The sequence below is a fragment of the Anopheles coluzzii genome, chromosome X (assembly GCF_943734685.1).
Source record: "Anopheles coluzzii chromosome X, AcolN3, whole genome shotgun sequence".
Lineage (NCBI taxonomy): Eukaryota > Metazoa > Arthropoda > Insecta > Diptera > Culicidae > Anopheles > Anopheles coluzzii.
In genome coordinates, this window is record NC_064669.1 from 17,179,167 (window position 1) to 17,200,889 (window position 21,723).

The window sequence follows — 21,723 nt, forward strand, 5'->3', positions numbered from 1 at the left end:
TTGTTAAGTCGTACGAGTTGACGACTGTACCACGAAACCGGACTGGACCGATTCGAGAGGACCTCTGGCTGGTTACTAACCAGAGCTCCATCCTTGTTGTGACAGCAGGTTACTTTAGGTATAACGTTGTTTCGATGACCTGCTATTACTTGCTTAAACTTTCGTGTTGATCCGTAAGCCTCTCTGGTTTGCTCGAGCTCCGCTTGCTTTGCGGATGTCTTCCCATGCGTGTTTCTTGGAGCGGTCACGCGGAGTTTAAATAATTAGTAATCTTTGTTTTGTTTTCAAACCCACATCTTTCTTTTCCTTTCCCCACTACCGGTCACAGTGGCAACAGGCGGAGGACTTTTCGCGCAAGAAAGAAATCCGGGCGTATATGTACAAGTTGCGCGAGCAGCGGTTGAAGGATTTTTACGCCAGCAACGACAGCAGTCCGCCCTACTTCCTGATGGATAATGCGAGCGCAACGTTCGGCCTGAAGAAGAGCACAGTGACGGGCAGCCATGGCGACTCGCTCGTCGACCAGAGCTTCGAGAGCTTCAAGACGAAGGAGATCCGCGACTCGGAAAGCCCAACCAGGTAAGCACTCACCGGCGGCGAGATGGTGCGGCCCACAATTGCTCACCGCATGTTTGTCGTCGCGGTTTACGTTGCAGATTCGGCAGCATGGCCCTGCCGGCAGACAACAGCGGCTGGCAGATCCGCACGTCGGAGGAGATGAGCGAGGACGGCAAGACGCACACGGTGCGGACGGCCGCCACCACCCAGGGCACGAAGGAGATCGACGGCGGCCGGACCGCGTTCGCGGGCCAAAACCTCGAGTCGCACAGCGAGCACTTTGACGGCGACGGCAGCAACTTTGTGCACAGCAAGGGCGACCAGTCCAGCACCGTGCTGGTGGAGGACAGTGTGGTCGAGGGCGAGCACGGGCAGCGCACCGTGTCCGGGTCGACCCGCTCGACCACCACCTCGGTCAGCTCGACGCGCTCGGTCGTCTACCAGCAGCAGAACGGTGGCGACACGGCTAGCCGGCCGGCCACCGACGGGGTGGACCGCGGCACGGACCGTCCGCTCGAGTTCAGCGCGGAGCATTTCAGCAACGCGACCGCCACCGCGGCCAGCAGCACAGAGTCGCGCACCGCCAGCGAGCAGCAGCGCGACGAGCGGGCCGCACCGAAGGAGCTGTCCAAGGATCCCGAGCGCGTGCGGGAAGCGTTCCGGCTGGCGCAGGGCTCCGGCCGGATAGTGGAGCGCGAGGAAACGATGGTAAACACGACCACCAAGATGATCACCGAGACGAAGCAGCTAGACGACGGGACGACCGTGACGACGCGCACGTACGAAAAGATCGCCCCGCCGGCCGAGGGAGTCCGCGCGAGCGAGAGCAGCGAGCGGGACCGCTTCACGTCCACCGCCAAGGTGGCGGTGGTGCAGCAGGAAGGCGTGGGCCGAGCCGTGGACCGCCCAACCGCCGCTGCGGCGAGCTCGAGCGAGCTCATACGGCAGGAGAAGGCCAACCAGTCGTCATCGTCGTCGTCGGTGACAAAGACCAGCACGCAGCAGCGAATCATCGTGGAGGTGGATGCGGCGCACGACTCGTTCGCCCGCTCGCTGCGGTCCGTGTCGCCGACGGGCAGCGTGCGCTCGATGCGCTCCAATGCGACGCTGACCGGGCGCTCGAGCACCAGCCCGGAAAAGGTTCAGCCGGCCCGACCCGAGCCCGACACCAAACCGGACTACATGCGCTCAACCTTCACCTCGGAGCGTAAGGTGTCCGGCTTTCAGGAGGAGCAGCAGCAGCAGCAGCAGCAGCAACGTTCACCGAGCCCACGCAAGATGTCGGGCAGTGTGCCGGCCAGCTCGCGCGCCACCTCGCCAACGAAAGGGTCCAGCGTGACGGCGGGCCGTGGACAGGAGCAGCCGGCCTGCGACCACCAGGAGGTGGATGGAGCGAAGGCACGCGGCGCACCGAAACCGCCGCTGGTGCGCAGCGAGACGTACGAGGAGCGGTGCCGCAAGATACTGGGCATGCCGAACCGCCCGGCCGAGGAGGACGGCCGCACCGAGGCGAAGAGCATTTTCAGCACCTACGACAACACGGTGACGGTGCAGCAGTCCCGCTCGGAGCTGCGCGAGCAGCGCAAAAAGATCGAGCAGGAGATCAAATCGATGGAGAGCAAAACGATGGGCGCGCTGGCGGACGAGCGGGACAGTGTAGTGGCGGAGGTGTCCGCTGGCAGCCGCAGGATGTCAATCGCCAAGGAACCGTCCCCCACGCGCAAAATGTCCGCCCAGCATGGCTCTCCGACGCGCAAACCGTCCGGTACGGCGAAGGACCCGAGCTCCAGCGAGCTGACCAAGGAACGGTCTCCGAGTCGTAAGGCTCCGTCCCGGGACATTTCGCCCATCGCGAAGGAGACCCCGGCGCCCGCAAAGCAGCCGTCGAAGGAAGTGTCTCCGGCGAGAAAATCACCAGCCAAGGATGCCTCCCCAGCACGGTCGACTGCCACGCCCAAGGATGGCTCACCGGTACGAGGCGCACCCCAGCCGGAGCAGCCGGCCGGGCGCAAGGAAGTGTCGCCCGCGCGCAAGGAACACTCCACCGAAACGACGCGCAGCAAGGCTACGATACTGGTGGAGCAAAAGCAGGAGGGGCGCAACATCTCCGTCGCCGAGATCACCATCCTGCCCGTGCTGGAGGTGTCGCACGAGGCCGTGCGCACCAAGACGACCGCGTCGCGCACCCACGAGAAGGTGCTCACCAAGCAGTCGTCCGACACGAAGTTTGATCGGCGCGCGACCTCGGTTACCAACAGCCGCGTCATCACCAACAAAAGCTCGTCCGACTTTGACATCAAGCGGCGCGTGGCCGATCTGGCCGCACCGGACAAGCGGCGGGCGCAGCCGGCCACGACCGCCAGCCCGGACAAGCGACGGGCGGCGCAACCGGCCCAGCAGAAGCCGAACCACATCACGGTGGCCAAGATCAAGATCGAGTCGCCGCGCAAACCGACCGCCGGCAAACCGCACCCGGCGGAGGAACCGAAGCCGACCGGCCGGCAGCCGCACCGAGCGCAGGCCGCCGAGCCGGAAACGGACCCCGAATCGAGCAAGGACACCGGCCTCTCGGACAACAGCGAGGTGGAGGAGACGGTGGAGAGCGTGATCGAGATGAGCGTCACCGGGACGGCGTGCTGCCGCCACACGGATCGCAAGGACTCGGCCCCGGTGTACCGCACGACGGGGGCGGCCCGGTCGGGCAAGAGCTACACCCGCTCGTCCAGTGACAACCATCTGCGGGCGACGAGCGCGTCAACGCACCGGCACCAGCCAGCGGTGGCACGCGACGGCAGCAACGTGTCCGCGGCCAGCGCGACGCTCAAATCGGCCGCCGGCGGGCGCAAGGTGGAGCGCCCGGTCAAGCACGTCGCCACCAAAACGATCAATCTCGCGACGAAACCGACCGCCGGCTCGGACAGCCTCGACAACGTGGTAATCGACATCCAGCTGGCGAAATCGTCCCGCGAGCCGACGCCCAACAAGCTCGTGCCGATACCGGTGTCGCCGGACACGGAGGACGCGGGCAAGCCGCGCTACCCGGACGCAGTGCAGGAGCCGGACGACGAGGCGGCCGGTGGTCGGCCGGCCCGCAACCAGCGCGTCAGCACGATCCCCATCTTCGAGGAGGCGACCAGCGAGTACGTGGGCTGCGAGATCACCGAGGTGGACGAGCAGCAGGAAGCGAGCGCGGCCCAGCAGGCCACCCGCATCACCAACCTGGACCGCGTCACCGAGGACGACGAGTCGCTGCTGAGCGTGACGGAGAAGGTGAACAAGTTTGCGCAGGAGGCGCGCCGCCTGCAGGCCGACACGAATGGGGAGAGTCAGCGCCCGCCGTCGATGGGGCGATTTGCCGCGCGCCCCGAATACGACGACCTCGACGACCATCTCAAGTCGGACGAGTGTCTGCTGAGCGTGTCGGACAAGGTGACGAAGTTCATCTCGACCGCCGAGGAGGTGAAGAAGATACGCACGTCCGGCCCGTTCGTGCCGGGCACGGACGATGGCCCGGTGAAGGTGGCCGACGGCGACGAGTGTCTGCTGAGCGTGAACGAGAAGGTCAGCCGGTTCGCGAGCCGCATGACGCGGGCGGTGGACGCGCGCGACGATGCGGAGGAGGATGAGTCCGACCAGCAGCAGCGAACCGCCGTACCCGGCGGGTTGGGCGAATCCGTGCCGGGCAAGTTTGTGCCGCAAAGGTCGCCGGAGCTGGTGAAGAACGCGATGCGCACCACGGCCCGGCACCTCGTGGAGGAGCACGCGCCCGGCGACGAGCTGGCCCAGTCGGTGGGCAGCATTGCCAGCCGGTACCGCACCGCGACCATGGCCAAGCCGTACGAGAAGGCGCCGGCTGGCGGGGCACCGGCCGCCAGCCCGATCACGCTGCGCAGCACCGAGGCCGTCAAGAAGGCGAAGGAGCTATTCGAGAAGGGACAGACGGACGGCGGACGGCAGCGCGACATCCTCAACAGGCCCTCGGTGTGGGAGGAGCGGCGCACCAGGGCGCAGCCGGCGGCCGAGCCGAAGCGGGCCGACGTCAAGCTGACGGATATCGGTGTGACGGAGCGAAAGGCCCAAACGGTGCGCGAGGAGCACGTGGTCGGGGAGGAATCGGCCCCGCGCAAGCCGTCCATCACGAAGGTGGAGCAGCAGCGGCCGGCCGAACCGGCGGAGGCAGCCAAACCGACAGGATCGGCCGGTGGCCGACGGGACAGCAGTGGCAGTGGCGTGCGTCCGCCCGCCTACATCCGCGATGTCGTGTCCACCAAGAAGGATCTGTTCGAAAAGCGCATCTCCTCGTCCAAGATGCAGGTGGAGTACACCAGCCAGACGTCGCAGGAAGCGACCGAAACGCAGGCCACCGCGACGCTTCGCAAGCAGTCGCTGAAGCAGGCAGGGGAAGCGGTGCCGTCTCCATCAACGCCGGCGAACCGGCCGTCTGCAGATCAGTCGAAACCGTCCTACATGAACCACACCGTCGCGTCGCTCGAGCACATCAACGCGAACCAGCGACGCGACTCGCTCGATCACGGCCCGGCCGCACATCACGAAACGACGACGACCTCGACGATGATGACGACGGCGACGACGACGACGGCGTCGGCTCGCAGTACGACCACGACCGGCAGCGCCAAGTTCGGCGTGGAGCTGAAACGCCTCGACACAAACGGTCGCATGGTGGCGACGAATGCTCCCGCGGTCAGTAGCGCAGGCTCGAAGCGCAAGCCAAGCACGGGCGAGGCACAGCCGACCGCCGGGTCGTCGCCCGCCATTGAGGAGATCTTTGATCTGGAGCTGCTCGAGCGTATGCTAGAGTCAGTGACGGGCTACGAGCAGCGGCGTCGCATACGCGCCCAGATTCGCGTGGTCAAGAAGCAGAAAGAGCAGCAGCAGCAGCAAACATCTGCCGGCAGCCAGACGCAGACCAAGCAGACGAGCGTAACAACCTCTAAGAGTGTCACCACGACGCGCGACACTGCGGCCGGCAAGCGAAAGGACTCGAGCCCAACGCGTGCCTCGGTGGTGCTGGGTGGCCGCAAGCAGTCGGAACCGGCCGATGCTACCGATGCGGCGGCACCCAAGCGGCAGGCTAGCATCGAAGCGGAAGGTGGCCGAAAAGCCACAGCAAACCTAACAGCGAAGACGATGACAACGGTGACAACGGAACGGTTTGCCAGCAAGGCTGGTACGGCCGATCGTGTACCACCCACCACAAAGGCCGATGACAGGCCCATCTGGGCGACGAGCAACATCCTGAAGAAGGCGTCTGAGAACACGCGCACCTTCAAGAGCGTGACGACGTCGGCGAGCAGTGCCGGATGCGCCACCGGCGGCCGCAAGGTCGTCAGCACCTCGTCCAGCTACCACCAGCAGCAGCAGCAGACGAAAACGGCGACCCAGGACCCGAAGACGACGACCGACTGCATCACCTCCAGCTACGGCGTCGGGCCGACGGACGAGAACGGGCTGCCCCTGTTCGGCATACGGGCGCTGAAGAAGAAGGCGGCACCGGCGCCGGCTGACGATACGGCCACCACCACGAAGATCAGCGGCACCGTCATCACCGAGACGCTGGTCGCCGAGAACGGGGGTCCGGCGGTAGGCAAGCGCAGCACCACGCACTACACGAGCGAGCCGAGCGCGTTCGGCGACGCTGATGGCGTCGGCAAGCTGACGGCCGTGCGCAAAACCGAAACGATCGATGCGGCCGGCACGCACGCGGAAGAGTTCGAGATGCTGGACGGGCTAGAGCTGGCGGGCCGCCGGGAAGCGAAGGTGGTGCGCAAGGGCTCGGTAAAGGAGCTGACCGAGCGCTTCATACACCGCGAGTCGTCCGGCTCGCTGACGCAGGACGCGACCCGCACCTACCCGAAGGCGGGCCTGATCCTGCGCTCCTCCGCCCAGCAAAGCCAGTCGAGCCGGGCCTCGACCCCGGCCACCGACGGGTGCTCCGTCCGGTCCGGCTCGGTCGACGGGTACGACCAGGAGGAGGAGGAGGCCCATAGCATGACGACGATGACGACGCGCCAGGTACGCTCCTTTCTGAACGACACGTCCAAGGTGGTCGACGTGCGGGACGTGCTGCAGCGAATGAGCAACGCGGACAATGGTGAGTATGGGTGGTCTCTGGGTTGGGTGTTTTTCTGTGGAACGACTTTGAGATTGACGTTGGTTGTCCATTATATTTTCCCTCCCTCAGTGACGGAGCAGGGTGATTCGGCCGAGGATCAGGAGGCAAGGGCACTGCTGAACAAGTTTCTCGGCGCCTCAGTGCTGATGAGCGGCGTCGAGTCGATGGTTTCCTCGCCCGGCACTATGCTGGGCGAAGCGTCTGCCCCGTCCGCCAGTGGTGGCACCAAAAAGGTAAGTCTGGTAGGCCGTCAGAATTAGCGATGTGCTCTATAGAGCGCACTCGCGACTCCGATTAAATTCCAACTATTGTTAGTCCGATTTCGACTCCAGCAAAATGGGAAACACTAGTTCTCCCCGGAGTCGGAGTCGTCCGGAGTCGTCCGGAATCGTCCGAAGTCGTCCGGAGTCATCCAGAGCCATCCGGAGTTGTCTGGAGCCGTCCAGAGTCGTCCGGAGCTGGCGTTACCCGGTGTCGTCCGGAGTCGTTCGGAGTTGGCCGGAGTTATCCGTAACCGTCCGGAGTTTTCCAGAGTCGTCCGGAATTATCCGGAGTCTGTTTTGAAAGTGTTTCCTTTGTTTTGAAAGTCGACTTCGAACGACTTCGGACGACTCCGGATAATGCTTGGCGGACCTATCTTCAGGAGTCGGTTCCTATATTATCGGAGTCAAATCGGAGTCAATTCCGGATATTTGGCAACTTTACCCATCACTAGCCAGGATGATTCTAAACGCACGCGTGCGGTAAACAAATTTGCCCAATGACCATGACCCTAACGGTTTCGCTCGAGTCTGCTGGATGGGTTGAGGCATCCCGCTAATTCCCAGAGGTTAGAGCGAGTGTGTGTGTGTGTGTACTTCAAATGATCAAAGTACTGCTTAATTACTCGCTGATGTTTACCCCTTGATGGGAGATAGCGAGATAAAGGGAGCTGGGGAGTTCACGGGGAATCGAAACAGTTTGCTGGTCTATTTATAGAACTCAGTTCCTGATGATGATGGCAGAAGTAGCAAACTCCTAGCCGTAGCAGATCGGTTCGATTGGAGTTGGTCAACGAAACCATTTTCCTACCAGCAAGATTTCCTAACCTTCGCAAGATTTCATGCGATCTGTGAGCCGCTTGTATCGTTCCGATCCCGCCTTTCGCCCACACTCTCGTGCGCGCCCTTTCGACAGCTGTCACCCATCGATCACCGTACAGTTTAATCTACGGCTCTGGGCATCAGCAACTATTCCCTCAAAACAGCATGGCCCTGTTGACCTAGCTGGAACACGAAGACGATCGCGTTGGTGAAAAGCCAAATGCGTACATTTGCTGCTAGCAGCAATCGACCGATTTCGCAGAAACACCCGGACGAACCAGTTTGTTTACCACCGATATGTTCGCCCGATCGTGTCAAACGCTCGCACGTTCGCGGCGTACTACTGCGCGTTTCTGTTGGTTTCGTTCTATTTTCGCGCGTCCCTGTTGCGCTCGTGGGTGGAGTGGTGGTCCGTTGCCCTGGTTCGGATGTGCAGGGTTGGCGGCGTGTGTGCTATATGGACAGGTCAAGAACAAAGATGGGGGGTTTTCCGCCTGACACGCAGGACCGGCTGTACTTTGACCATCCCTGGACGCATGTCATTGTTGTGCGCTTGTGGGGCGGACACGTGTCCAGGCCGAGAAAGAGGATAGGGTGGTCTGAGAACTGCCGGTACACTCGGCCAGAGCGTGATCTTCAAACCAACCCGGAAGTCATGTTCGAAAGTACGCAAATCGGAAACAGGTGTAGCAGCGCTCGACAGAAGTCAAGGAGAGAGGAATCCTTTTTTACATTCAAGATCAGACCAGAATAGATGGAAAGTGACTCCACAAGATCGTTCATCCGTTGCGGAAATTGAAGACCACGGCACGTGGTAGGACTCTGCAACGTGCTAGCGTTATTGTTTTTTTTTTTTGGTTGTCTGCGTACAAAATAAACATCGACCAACCCTTGCCCTGGAAGATTACCCCCCAACCATACATTTTGGCCGCGTACAGCCATGATGGACAGTTTCGCTCGATCGACGGAAACATTCTGGCTGTCGCCTCATCGGCTGTCCACATGCTAGTACGCCGAACCAGTGCGATGTAGTTGCCTGGCCATATATGGTTGTTTAGCGCGGAGGTTTTCGCGTTTGCGCGCCCGCTACCAAGCTCCCGTAGCGATCGTGTGCGCTGTCCAGCGCGGCCACGGCGTTGTCGGTGTAATGGCTAGTTTGGTGCTGCTGTAATAGTAACTTGGCGCACTGGGTTGGATCTGCACGTTCCATTGATTCGCAGGTTCGATTCGCGGACAGTGTGGGAGTGGGTCGTCCTTATAGCTGTACCTGCGCTGCATCTCTCCTCCGCTCCCCATCGATGCTAAGGTGCGAGAGAAACTGATGCTTGACGAACGACGAAAGAGCCGAACGTTCGGACGGCCATCAAAACATTATCAAAAACCCATGCCTAGACATGCACATGCGCAGTCGTGTTTGCTAACGACTGCATGGCGCATAACTCGTTCGCTTATGCTCCGAGGCAAATAATGGCAGTTTTGCATGTTTATCGGGCAGTAGATGCACCCGCCCTAGAGCACTGCAGTACAATTCCGCTCCGGTTGGATGGACGTGTGGGTCTCGCTGAACGGAAGTAAAAATCGCTTGCCCTCAGAACGAAACGACGAAAGTGAATCGACGCAACCGCGCGCGCCGAATGGTGGATGACCACCACTACGCGCGTGCGCACCCTGCTAGCAAGACCAGCCGGACGCGCGGCGAAGCAGGCGCAGTAATAGGCAGCCTGAGCCGGTACCCGACACAGCCAGCAGCCGTTGCGCCGAAACAGTCGGAGTTCAGCATCGTCCCGTCATTGATCGCAGATCGTGTACAGGCACCGTCGGTTCCGTGGGTGTCCCGACCAGAAACCATACGTACCAGGGCCACCAGCCGAACACCGGGCGTCGTAGGAAATCAGGAAAGTGAGCGTGTGAAGGGCTGTGTGTGAAAAGTGTACTGCTGCGGCTACTACTGCTGGTGTTGCTTTACTTTGCACCGCACAGTACAGTTGTCCTGAATGAGTGCAAAACCGAGGTGCATATGTACTTGAAATCATGAACATGAGGTACTGAGCGAGTGATGTTACATAGCGCATACCTTCCGCTCAGTTCGTGGTGTCTCCTCTGACGCGCTTCGCACAGGTACCGTGTGCTAGTTCTCCTGCACGTACGCACACAACGGCAGCAGTTGCGGCCCGCACGCTCCAATCAACGCATCCAGAAATAGGCGGAAATTGTGATCGCTCGTTTGAACGTTCCATGTGTGCTGTCGGACCGCCCAGCAACATTCGGTGGTAGGACTAGACCGCCGTGAACCGGAAGTGAGACAACGGGCTACAATCAACCTATACTGCGCCTGTTGTCACCAAAACCCTTGCTGTGCGTGTGTGTAAGAGAGAGAGCATCGAATCTGTGGCAAAAGTGTACACGATCGGACATCGATTACGGCGGGTCGATCGCTTCGACAAATCATCACCCAGGTCGTGTTGCTGGCTCCTACAAACAGTGTCAAGTGTCGCCATCTTACCCCTCTGCCGGGCCAACCGTGCTGTCGCTGTGCTGTAATCATCCTCGGTCAGCCAGGTCAGTGTGTGTGTGTGTGTGTGTGTGTGTGTGTGACTTGTGTCCGACTCCAAGTCCGGGCTGGAGACACAAAGACGGCCGAATGTTGTCTCCAGCCCTGTCCACGCTCTGTACGAATTTTCGCCCAAAGCTGAACTACTTCCCTCGTACACGTACGCAAGCTTTGCGCAAGCCGCCGGTATTCTGGGCAACTCTCACGCGTAACACAGTGACACAACACGGTCACTAGTTTATTTTCTGTTTCGTAAAAACACCACAAAAAATCCCGAACCTATATGTGTGTGTGTGTGTGTGCTTTGGCGGGTTGACTGTTGCCCTTCCTCGCCGCTTCTCTGGTCGCCTCGGTGTCACTGTGTTCGATAGAGCGAACGGTGGGACCAACCGGTGTGTATTTGGTCGAGTTTGTCTCGTCCCGTCGATGAGCAGCACTTGCGAAAAGGCACCCCGCGCGAGATTGGTGAGGTATTTTGAGCTCACGCCGGAGTTCTCGCCGCTCAAGTTGGAGTGTTCTTGTACTTTATGCCTGTCGTTCAGCTGAACAGCCCGAGCGACCATCATACTGTATCGATTGTTTCGAGTGCGTCTAGCGACGGCCGGTGCGTGCGAAGGAACGCCCAAAACATTGCGTAAATAAATACACCAGAAAGGGGAAGCAGGAGAACGAAATTTACATAATTTTCCCGCCCGCCGCTATGGCCGAGCCGTGCGCACAAGCCAGTGATGGTGGTTTGGGTGGGTCTATTAATTTCTTGTAATGACACACTTGCTCGACTCCCCCGTACCATCTTTGGTTCGATGGCGGGGAACAGCGGCTGCGTGCGCCCGAATGCACCCTGCGATGCAGTGCGTTACCAAAAATAAAAGTACATTAATATTTGTGAAAATGCTCCACAGGCAATTGGTCAGAGACAATGATTTTCACTTGAGACGCGAAGACACTGTTTACTTAGTGCTCTCGAGGCTGTACTATCTTTCGTGGCACTGTTGACTTGTCAGACCAATTGTCGGTAGCGACAACTGGAGCAGCTGAGCCATGCTGCATTGCACGCTGCCATTCCCGGCCATTTTTATAGTCGTAAAACGGCGCGTTACCGCCGCGAGTGATTTACTAACCTTGGTAGAGGTTATGCTCTCTCGTCTGCTGATCAAAAATATTTTCACCGGCGCGCTTCTCAACAGGCCGGATCGTCGCTTTCCATCCCGTATCGGTTGCTGTTTCGTGCACGGCTGGCCCGATCAATGAACGACTTCGATATTGGTCAAAATTAGGTGAATCGTACCGAGAAGCAGGGGAACCAGACGAAAAAAAGCATCACTTTTTAGGGTGGGTGGTATTCTCCGTAACAGAAAAAAACGGACACAAATCTAGCGTTTCGAGTAGCGCAAGGTTGACCCCGTTACGTTGCGTTACGTTACTAAATTTCTGTTACATTTGGATTCCACTACACCCGGCCCATGTTTTGCTGGAACAGTTATGTTACAATTTGTGTGCATATGTGTGGGTGTGTGCATTGGCCACACACATTGCCTTTCCGCTCCCACAAGGCATAGTTTCGTACCGGACCTGCATACGCGAAGTACGCTGCCGGTTCTTGAAAAATATGAGCGGTTTTACCCGCACGCCTGCATTCCTTCTCGCAAAGGTACCGAATACCGATGCGATGCGTTCCGGTCGCCCGAATAGCGCACGTCGCCCGAGCACATACCGCGGTTATGAAAATTCGTCGATCCTGGTACCTATTTTTACCTACCAAACATTTAACCACCTACTGACGGATTCGGTTTGACTCATCACCGCGATGGGCCGCTGTTAGGGTGTCTTTCGTGCCGGCGGATGGCTCGATGGCACCGTGCAAGGGGGGCACCCAAAAATATTGAAATTCACACACGACAACACACTTTCTGTCGTGTTGCAACATCGGTTTTGCGGAGTGAAAAAATAGGTCCCCTCATTGGTGATCCGTTTGAATTTCTAATACAAGCACGATTCTGCCTGTATCTGCCGCTTTAGGTTTATCAGTGAGGTTTTATTTTCTGGTGAGATCGTGTAACAACACCTCACTGCAGCAACATGTGGGGGTTCTAGAATAAACATTATTTAATCGGCCGAGATATATGTGTGTGCCTATATTTCTTCATCTCATTGACGGTACCCGACCTTGTGCACCATCATGCAGACGTATACATAATAACACGAAAAATTGAGCCTTTTAGCTGGGGGAATCGAAACCTTACTGGCCTTGTAGCAGCCAGCGCATCTATCCAATAGATCACCGAGTTGACTCTCCCGAAATGCTTAATATGAAACTTTAATCAACAATGGTGTAACATATTTTCCATCTATCTATAAGAGACGCCATGGACGAGAAACTATGAAGTTTCAGGTGTCTCGACCAGCAGATTCCGAATAAAGGAATACTGTGACAGCAAAAGAAAGAAACATTGATTACATTCGAGTCGGTTTACGATCCGACTGCAGCAGTCGAGTACAGATGTGTGATTTACGATGAGATTTACGTTGCTTCTTACCGCCTACGCAGCCGCATCTGACCCTGATTTATGCCCCGCACAACATTGTCAGTGCGAAAGAAGGGGGCGAGCGAGCGAGAGACACACACCGTGCGCGCCAATGACAGGTTTGAGGTTTGAGACAAAGTCCGCTCATGAAATCGGACCATCTAAGGACATTTGGACGCTATCCAAAAGTTTCCTACGCCCTGCCGGTTCTGAATGGTACATCTCAACCCACTCAAATTGCACATCTTGGTACGTTCTGTCTTGCTGTCGTACTGGTCATGTACACATGTTTGTTATTGTACGCTGCATTGATAAAATAAATTGCATACCAGTGAAACTGGAGTACAAAACCGATCAGCACGATTCGATTGGAATGTTAGGAAAATCCGGGGACGAAGCGTCAGAGAACGTGTCATAGCACATCTTATCAGCATACGCCGCAAAACAACACCCTGGGACATTGCTTTGCATCCGCAGTACGTCCCGGGATTCTGCATGCGATCGCTGAATCGTATCGTCACAATGGTGAGACTAACGTAACGTGAGTCCGTTGCAATTTTCGGCGATCAGTACGCCGTGCTAAGAATAGCCGCAACGAACAAACGTTCATACTAGAGGCGTATACGCAGGCGAACTCACCCTACGCTCGACCCATCCGCTCGAAACACACGCGTGCTTGTGCCGCAAGCGATTTGTGTAGGTAGTAGGGGCGGATAGCAAGAAGATCTTCTATTCATGCTCCCCTAGGCCTGCACGTTCTTCCCTCCTCTTCAAGTACAACCAAAGCCACTCCACGCGGGAAGGAAGGGCTAAAAATATCCCGCGTCAATGTAAATGCACCCTAGGCAGCATAGGTGTATCCGGTGCGTGCGGCTAGGGGGATAGGCGCGTGGTAGGATGGAGCAGAGCGATCGTCTGATTACGGGTCGGAAAGTATGTGAAGCTTTCGCTGACGTATCGTATTTAACCGATAAACGATTTGCTTTTTAAAAACATACACAGATAGGAAGAGCGCGCAGCAGATAGAGAAAATGTCCGAGCCTCTCTTTTCTGATAAGATGCTGTCACTTCGCAGTCGGTCGTCAAGCTAGCGTGTTGCGTGCCAGTGCCGTGTTCCGTGTTCCCTGTTGCTTAGTAGTAGAATCGAGTAGCGAAGTTCCATCTGCGGCTGTGTACTGATGCTCGCACCTTACTCCGCTCCACTTGCAGGTGTCCAAGGTATCTTCGACCTCGACCACCACAAAAACGGTCAAATCGTCGGGCGTCACTCCCAGTGCTGCCGGCTCAAAACAAGCCACCGTTGACACTCTCGAGGATAACTGGGACGAAGCTGTGCTGAAGCAGTTGGTAAGATAGCTTCACCTTCTCATCTACATTCTTGTATCTTCCACGCAGCAGCGAACTGTGCCCACTGTGCGCAGTTGTTCCAGTTGTTCCAGTTCCCAGCCACTAATCTGTTTCTTTTCGTACTTTTCAGCTGGAATCAACCACGAACTACGACGATCGACGCAAAATCCGTGCCCGTATCCGTCAAGTCATGGCTGAAAAAGAAGGTAGCATACATACGTAGACACCCTTTTCCCCAAACCACCCATGCAACACAACCGACTGTGTTTACACATCTTTCACGTATTCCCTGTTCACAAGAGTAGCCTGTGCAGGCAAGCACACTCGAAAACACTTCAAACGCGTATACGCTGTACGGTTACTTTGATGCGAAGCAAACGTTTGCCTTAAATGGAGGCGGCGTCGGCGGTGGCGGAAACATTTAGAGCAGCGTTACGCTTTCGCGTAACGCTCCGGACGGTAACACGCTCGGCACTAGTGTGGAGCGGGCGGCCCGTCATGCGTCATGCCAAACATCCTTCGCTTTCTTTGCGTTTTTGTTTTGTTATACCACCAAGTCACTATCGCCAGTTATGTTTCCTTAATGTGAGCGAAAGCTGATCGAAAACGTAACACCAAACGTGTGTTTTTTTCTCTTTCTTCTATTGTTCTATTTATTTATTTTTTAAAAAGCAACAGCATACGCGCCAACAAATTAAAGCCATTAAAAACCATACAAAACCATACAGAACAGTATATGGTTCGCTCTCTAGAAAAAAAAAAAACGTTATAAACAAAACAAAACAACAACAGACAACAAACCAAAGCAAAGACTTCCCTTCTGACGGATCGGTTCGAGCAAGGCTTGCCAGATAGTTGGATTGATATTTTACTTACTGTTTTGATGTGATGTTGTTTTTTTGGATTGCAATTTGAGGCCGTGCTCGCGTTTGATCGTTTACCTTCTACCTTCTTTTACTGTTACTGTCGTTTCCTACTTGTCGTTTTCCTGTACTTGCTCTTTTCGTTGTTTCTTTTTTCTTAGTTTGTTTTTGTTGCGCGAATGGTTTAGTTGTAATATCATTTTTCTTCACAGGGTTGCTGCGCCTACATATCTTATTGTATAAGTAAGAATAGTGCAACATCGTACTGTTCCCCTGTTTTTTTTTCAAAGTCTTCGGCACTTCATCCTGTTGTAATTATACTGATTCTTATTATTATTATTTTCATCCGAGCTGACCGAAACTTGTTGCGTAGTGTCACAATTGCTACTTCCTTTTTTCGTTGTTTTGCTCATCTTCGTGCAAGTTGTTCCAATAATTGCATGGATGAATTCATTTATTGATTTATTCATTAATTATGCTCTAGGACACAACGTTGAGGTGATTTCATTTACCGAGTCTTCATCGACACCAAATCACGCACCACGCCAGGCAAACGTTGCCATATGCCTTTTAGGCATTAAATCCTTTCTATCGAAATGATTGGCAATTGACGAACCACTGAGAAGCCATTTGAGGATATAGCTTGGTGAACATGTCTATCAACACTACAAAATCGCATAAACAATTAACATTAAACAACACACTGAGTGTCAGCCTATCGTCACGCTGACATTGCTTTAGGATTACGTCCTCTCGAATATTTTTCTCAACGGTTCTAATCGGATTGATTGCTCTCTTCTCTCCCACAACCCTCTACCCTCTTTATCCGCTTCCTTCAAACCGTTGTCCTCCCTGTGTGATCGGTGCTCCGTGTTGCGTCCACATGTCTGTGTTTTTATTTTCTAATGGAAACAACCAACTCCGGAACCAATCCACCCGCCGGTCGGAGAGTTTTTCTTTGCATCCCTGACCGATAAATCAACTCTCTCGTCCCTCGTTTTTGAGCAATGTGACATACCGCCGGTTTTAAATCAAACTGTATAATCCCGTCCTTCTACTTTTTCTCTATTTCTCGCTCTCTCTCTCCTCTTCCCTCCCACCAAATGTCGCAAAATGAACATTGTGCGCGAACATGTGCAACCGTTCGAATTTGCCACTCACGATCGAACACCTACCCTTTCCCCCCCCCCCTCCTCATCCGCTCCACTCTCGCGCTCCCCCAATCCTCACCCCTTAACCTCCCACCGCATCCGCATCCGTTCCGCATCAATGCAGCGTGCGCCGATATCGTCGCCATCGTGACAGCCGATCTGCAGCGCGAGCGCCATCTGCAGCAGCAACAGCCGTCGGGGACGATGGGGGCCGCTAGCGCTGGCAGTGGTGGCGCGGCCGACCGCCAAACCGCAGCGACGGCAGCCGCTGCCAACGGTCTTTCACAGGGTGAGTCACTGCTGCTGCCCTTGCTGCAGGGGCTGCTGCTGAACAATGCGGCCGCCTTCGGCTACAAGGGTACTGCCGCAGTAGTAGGCGCTAGTGGTAGCGGTGTTAGTGGTGGTAGCGAGGGTGCTGGTGGTAGCAGTAGTAGTAGTAGTAGCAATGGTTACGGTAGTGCTAGTGTGAAGGTGCCACCGGTCGAGGATTCGGGCACGGAGTCGGGCGAAGACTTGCGGCTGCTGGCAGCGGCCGGGCTGCACGACATCGGTACCGCGCACTCGGCCCCAGCGGCCACCACCAACGGGGTGGACAGCGGGCTGCCCACCATACTGGGCGAGGTGGCAGCGGCATTGCAGCGGCTGCAGCAGAGCCTGCAGGCCGACACTGCCGGCCCGGCGCCGAAGGTGCTGCAGATCGATGCGGAACAGCGGCGCGCCCTGCTGGCCCTGATCGCCCGCCTGCAGCAGGATCTGCAGCAGCCGGACAAGATTGCCGACCTGCGGCTCGCCGGTGCGCTCGACGGTCGGTGGGAGGCAGCGCGAGCGGCACCGCCCGATGGCACCGCGCACGACGCCGGCACTGCCGGGTTGGACGCGGGCCAAGCCGCCCGGGCCCGTGCTGCCAGTTCAAGGTTCACTGCGAAGCGGCGGACGAACCGCAACAGCCGGCACACGGTGGGCGTTAGTCGTGAGGAGCTTGCCGACGCGAGAAGATTCATCGAGGAGATGGTGAGGATGGACAGCCGCCACCAAGCGGACCAGTGCGTGACGTCACCGGACAAGGCGTACAGCCTGCAGAAGCAGCAGTCGCTCGGTGCGGTGCTGGGCCGGCCGGAACCAGACGTACCCCCGGCAGGGGATGGGGCAGCTGCTGCGGCACCGGTTCAGGTCACCGCCACGCCAGCGACCGCCTTCGCCATGAAGCGGCCCAGCCAGTTCGTGCCGAAGGAGATGCAGAACGGGCAGACGGCGCTCGACAAGCTGGTGCTGCCACAGGGGCGCACCAAGCCGGCCAAAGAGAAGCTGCTGCTCCGCCAGTCGGTAAGCGTTGATCAGGATCTGCCGTCCGCGGGCGGACACGGGACAGCGAGCGATCGGCCCGATGCGCCGAGCAGCAAACCGATCGATCTGCACAAGCACAAGCCGGCCGAAAGGCTTCCAAAGCAGCAGCAGCAGCAGCAGCAGCATCAGCAGCAGGTGGAGCTGCCGTTCAAAAAACCCACGCAAACCGTCGCCCAGCGGGCGCTGGTAAAGAAGTACTCCTTCAACGACGGCTCCAGCTCGGACGAGGATGTGGCGCGCCGGGGGGCCGCCCGCAAACCGCAGGACGAAGCGGGCAAGACGGCGGAACAGATGGTGCTGCGCAACAAAATCACGCCGGCCGAGCCGACGAGCGGGCCGGGCTCGATCGTGGTCAACACGGTGCAGAAAATAGTGAGCCGCGAGACGAAACCGGCCGCCGGCAGTCCGGCGGTGGCGCGCCGCCACCCCCTCCAGCACGGGTGCCGCACGCCCGACGCGCCCAAGGACGATGCGAGCGGGCGCCCGCTGAACAAGTACGCCAGCAAGAAGCTGCGCATGAAGCGGGCGAACACGATCGATCTGCCGAAGGTGCTGCCCTCGGCCCAGCTCGACGACGGCGAGGATGGCCGGGCTGACCCGGCGCGGGAACCGGCGCGGTCGCAGCAAGCTAACCAGCGGGCGGCGGGCAAGCTGGGACCGGCGACAGTGCCGACCGTCGACGTGCCCGACTTTAAGCCGCGCACCGAGAACGATCTCAAGTTTATGGCGTTTCTGCAGAAGCAAAACCAGCAGTCGCGCCAGGTCTGGAGCAAGCCGCTGCGCGAAAGCCACGGCTCGAACAACTGGACGCACAAGTTCGACCACCTGAAGAGCAACTTTGAGCAGGCGGAGCGGCGCGATCGGGGCGAGCTGCCGCCGAAGTACGGTGCCGCGCCGAAAACGTCCGCGATGAGCTTCTGGAAGCAGGCGGAAAGCAGCTCGTTCGACGAGACGCCGAGGGCCAGTGGGCGGCAGGCCAAATCCGTCACGCCGAACCAAACGACGGGCGTGAAGCCCGGCACGGGAAGGGTGGCAAGTGTGCCCACGCAGCTGGGTGGCAAGTACGCAGGGCCAACGGTGGCTGGGCAGGCGGCCAGTGCGGGTCCATCGCCCAGCAGCAACACCATCGTGGAAGGGAAGCTGGTGCTGCCGAAGGCGGTCGCTGCCAGTGCCGGCACCACGGTCAATCAGTTCTCGCACGCGCCCGCCTCCGCGTTCAAGCCGATCCCGCGCAAGCTGCCGCCGGCGAACCTCGAGTTCAAGCCGATCCTGGCCGAGCCGGACATTGTGAAGCCGATACCGGCGCGCATCTCCGCCACCGCCACCGGGCTGGTGAAACAAATCGTGGCGACCGGGTTCAAGGAGACGCCCGAGGTGAAGCCGGAACCGATGCATGTGCAGCTCGGGCTGGTGCGGTCGCTCGCCGCCCAGGGGTACCAGGAGACGCCGTACGTGCCGCTGCCGAAGCTCGAGCGCACGCCCACACATCACGTGCTCAACTACAAGCCGCGCCCGGACGGTGCGGCGAGCACGGGCGAGCCAGCCCCGCCCGCACCCTGGGTCGGCAAGCGGTCCAGCGAGCTCGCCGGGCCGGCCGGGAGCCGCGTCGCCAGCATTGCCGCGACCAAGTTCACCGCGAACTCGTTCGGGCACAACAAGCCGGCGCTGCCGGCGCAGCAACCGCTCGCCTACCACGGCTCGCTCAAGTACGCGGAAAAGCCCGCCCCGTACCAGCACTTCCAGGCGCCGTACGAGAAGCGGGCCTCCCTGCCGGACGTGTCCGGGGTGGGCCAGCACGGCACATTCACCTACACCGACTACACGCAGCCGGCGTCCGTCTCGACCTTCACGCTGAACCGTAGCGACTCGCTGACCAATCCGGAGAATGCGCCGCTCGTGCTGACCAGCACCAACTCCGTGTTTAGCCCGACAGCAGCGCCCTCTAGCCAGCCGCCGGCGCAACTGCAGCAGCAGCAAATCAGCTACCTCTCCGTCGCGGCAACGGATCAGCACTCATCGCCCCACTCGTCCGCCAACGCGGAAGAGGACGAGGACGAGGAGTTTGACGACCTGGAGTCGACCGATTCGCAGGAGATGCGCGTCGTCTCGAAGGTGATGCAGGCGCCCCAGGGCCAGCAGGCGACGTACACGGCCGCCCAGCGACCCACCCACCTGAACGGTGGCTACGATCCGACCGGCCGCGGTTCGCTCATCGCCCAAAGCTTGCAGTCGTCGCTGAAAAAGATCAAGGACAAAAGCCCAACACCACCCCGGGCGCGGCAGCAGCCGGCGCGCCAACCGCCGCAGCTCGAAATCACGCATCCCACGCCGGTACAGCCGGTCTCGCCGTACGCGATCTACAACAACGTGCAGCGGGTCAACGCGGCCGGCGGTGACCAGCTGCTGGCACGCACCAAATCGAGCCACTCGCTGGCCGTCCCGGTGCACCAGCAGTCCCGCCCGATCAGCGCCGAGAAGCAGCGCACCGTGGAGGCGTACTTCAGCGGGCAGCCGCTCGCCGGCCCTCCGGCGGGCTACGCGATGACCCGCGCCGCCTCCAACCACAACCTGGTGATGCGCGACAAGTCGGCCATGGTGGCGCCGCCCAGCGCAGTGCGGCCTGTTTCGTACGCGGCGGGCCACAACGCGGGCTACTACACCGGCGGCCAGCCGACAGTTCAGCGGCCCGGGTACGTGGCACACGTGGCGCCACCGCAGCGCCCGAGCTATCGGGACGAGCCCGTCCACTATCAGCCGATTGGCGGTGGACTGCTGAGAAGCCGCACCATGCCCCACATACCGCTCGGCAGCTTGGCCCTGCTCGACGAGAACAACGTGGAGGACGCGTTCGAGGAGCTGATGAACCAATCGTTCGCCGTTTAAGCCTTGACGAGACTCAAGTGCGTTGAAGATTGGACGCGAACAAACCGAATGTGTTTGTGTGGGTGCGTGTGTGTGTGTTAATGTTGTTATTGTTGCGGGCACTGGCACTGATTAAGCATTCCACAAACACTTCCGCATACGAAGAACACACACACACGCGCGCTGCGAGTATTAGTAAGGAGACCTTTGGTGTGGCGATGTGAAGGCCGCACGGTCAACAAATAGTTTTAGAACGAAAAAGCAAACCCAAGTGTAGATGCCAGGGCTGTGGCCTCGTGTTTGGCCTATGCGACCATGTTGCACGCCAACGACATACCCCTTTAGACGCTGTCAAACGTCGTCGTCATCGTGCTGTGCGTAGTGATATAGTGGATACTTCTCTAAGAGGATACTCGGATCGGATCGGATCGGATCGGATCGAACAGGAACGATGCGGTTCCTAACGCAACGGGACAACCCCGAACGTGACAGCCGTACATTGCAACAGACACGACCGAATCTCTGGGTAGCATTTGGAGCTCTCGCTCGTGTAGGACGCTCCGCGTTGGGTCCTTTTACGAAGGTCCACGTCAACTACGTCTCACTGAACGCTAGAGCATTTGTTGAATTCACTAGTCGTGATACCGCCCGTGTCTCGTATCCCTTATAGAGAGATATATAGAGATAGATATAGAGATAGATAGCAACCTGCTGCCACCACTAAGTACCTCGCGAACTAGCCCCAAGCTCGTTTGGGAAAACTTCCAAAGACCATCGTCCTGTCGTCTCGCTAAGTCAACCTTTGCCATCGAGATGTGTGCGTGCAGTTCCAGCAGGATGATGCAGCAACCGTTGAACAACAACAGCAAAACACGCAACCGCAACATTGAAACAACACCACTACTTCCACCTCGAACGAATGTACCGTGCACCTTACGTATCTCTCTCGCTCGCTCGCCCTCTTTCACATATACCAGTGCAATATTACACCCTCTTCCCCCACCCCCACTCAGTGAGTTTTCGATGCCATTTTTTCTGTCGTTTTTTCGTTTGTTTTTTCCTTTCTTTCTTTGCGTGTTTGTGGTTTTGTTTTACCCTTTTTTGTTATTGTTTTTTTATTTAATTGTTTTTCTCTAATGATTCATTCTGACTATTGTTCCCTTTCTATTTCACGCCATCTTTTTGACCCGTTGCTCATTCACCTCAAAGCGGGTTGACGTTTTAAACACACTCCGCTAATTGGTGCTCGGCAAAGAGGCTCCCCAGCAGAGTCCTCGGCGCAGCCCAAGTGTCCTGAATCACCCACA

The 21,723-nt window shown here is 57.9% G+C and overlaps 1 protein-coding gene across 1 annotated transcript in view; it reads left to right on the plus strand.

Moving 5' to 3' along the window:
- The window catches only part of LOC120961659 (uncharacterized), a 45,774-nt gene that overhangs the window by 16,831 nt on the left and 7,220 nt on the right, over nt 1-21,723 (plus strand). Inside the window, exons 3-9 of the mRNA XM_049611092.1 lie at nt 329-579; nt 657-6,670; nt 6,761-6,924; nt 14,059-14,196; nt 14,327-14,402; nt 16,335-20,431; nt 21,065-21,428. Coding sequence (XP_049467049.1) covers nt 329-579; nt 657-6,670; nt 6,761-6,924; nt 14,059-14,196; nt 14,327-14,402; nt 16,335-20,431; nt 21,065-21,428 — 11,104 coding nt within the window. The remainder of the gene's footprint in view (nt 1-328; nt 580-656; nt 6,671-6,760; nt 6,925-14,058; nt 14,197-14,326; nt 14,403-16,334; nt 20,432-21,064; nt 21,429-21,723) is intronic.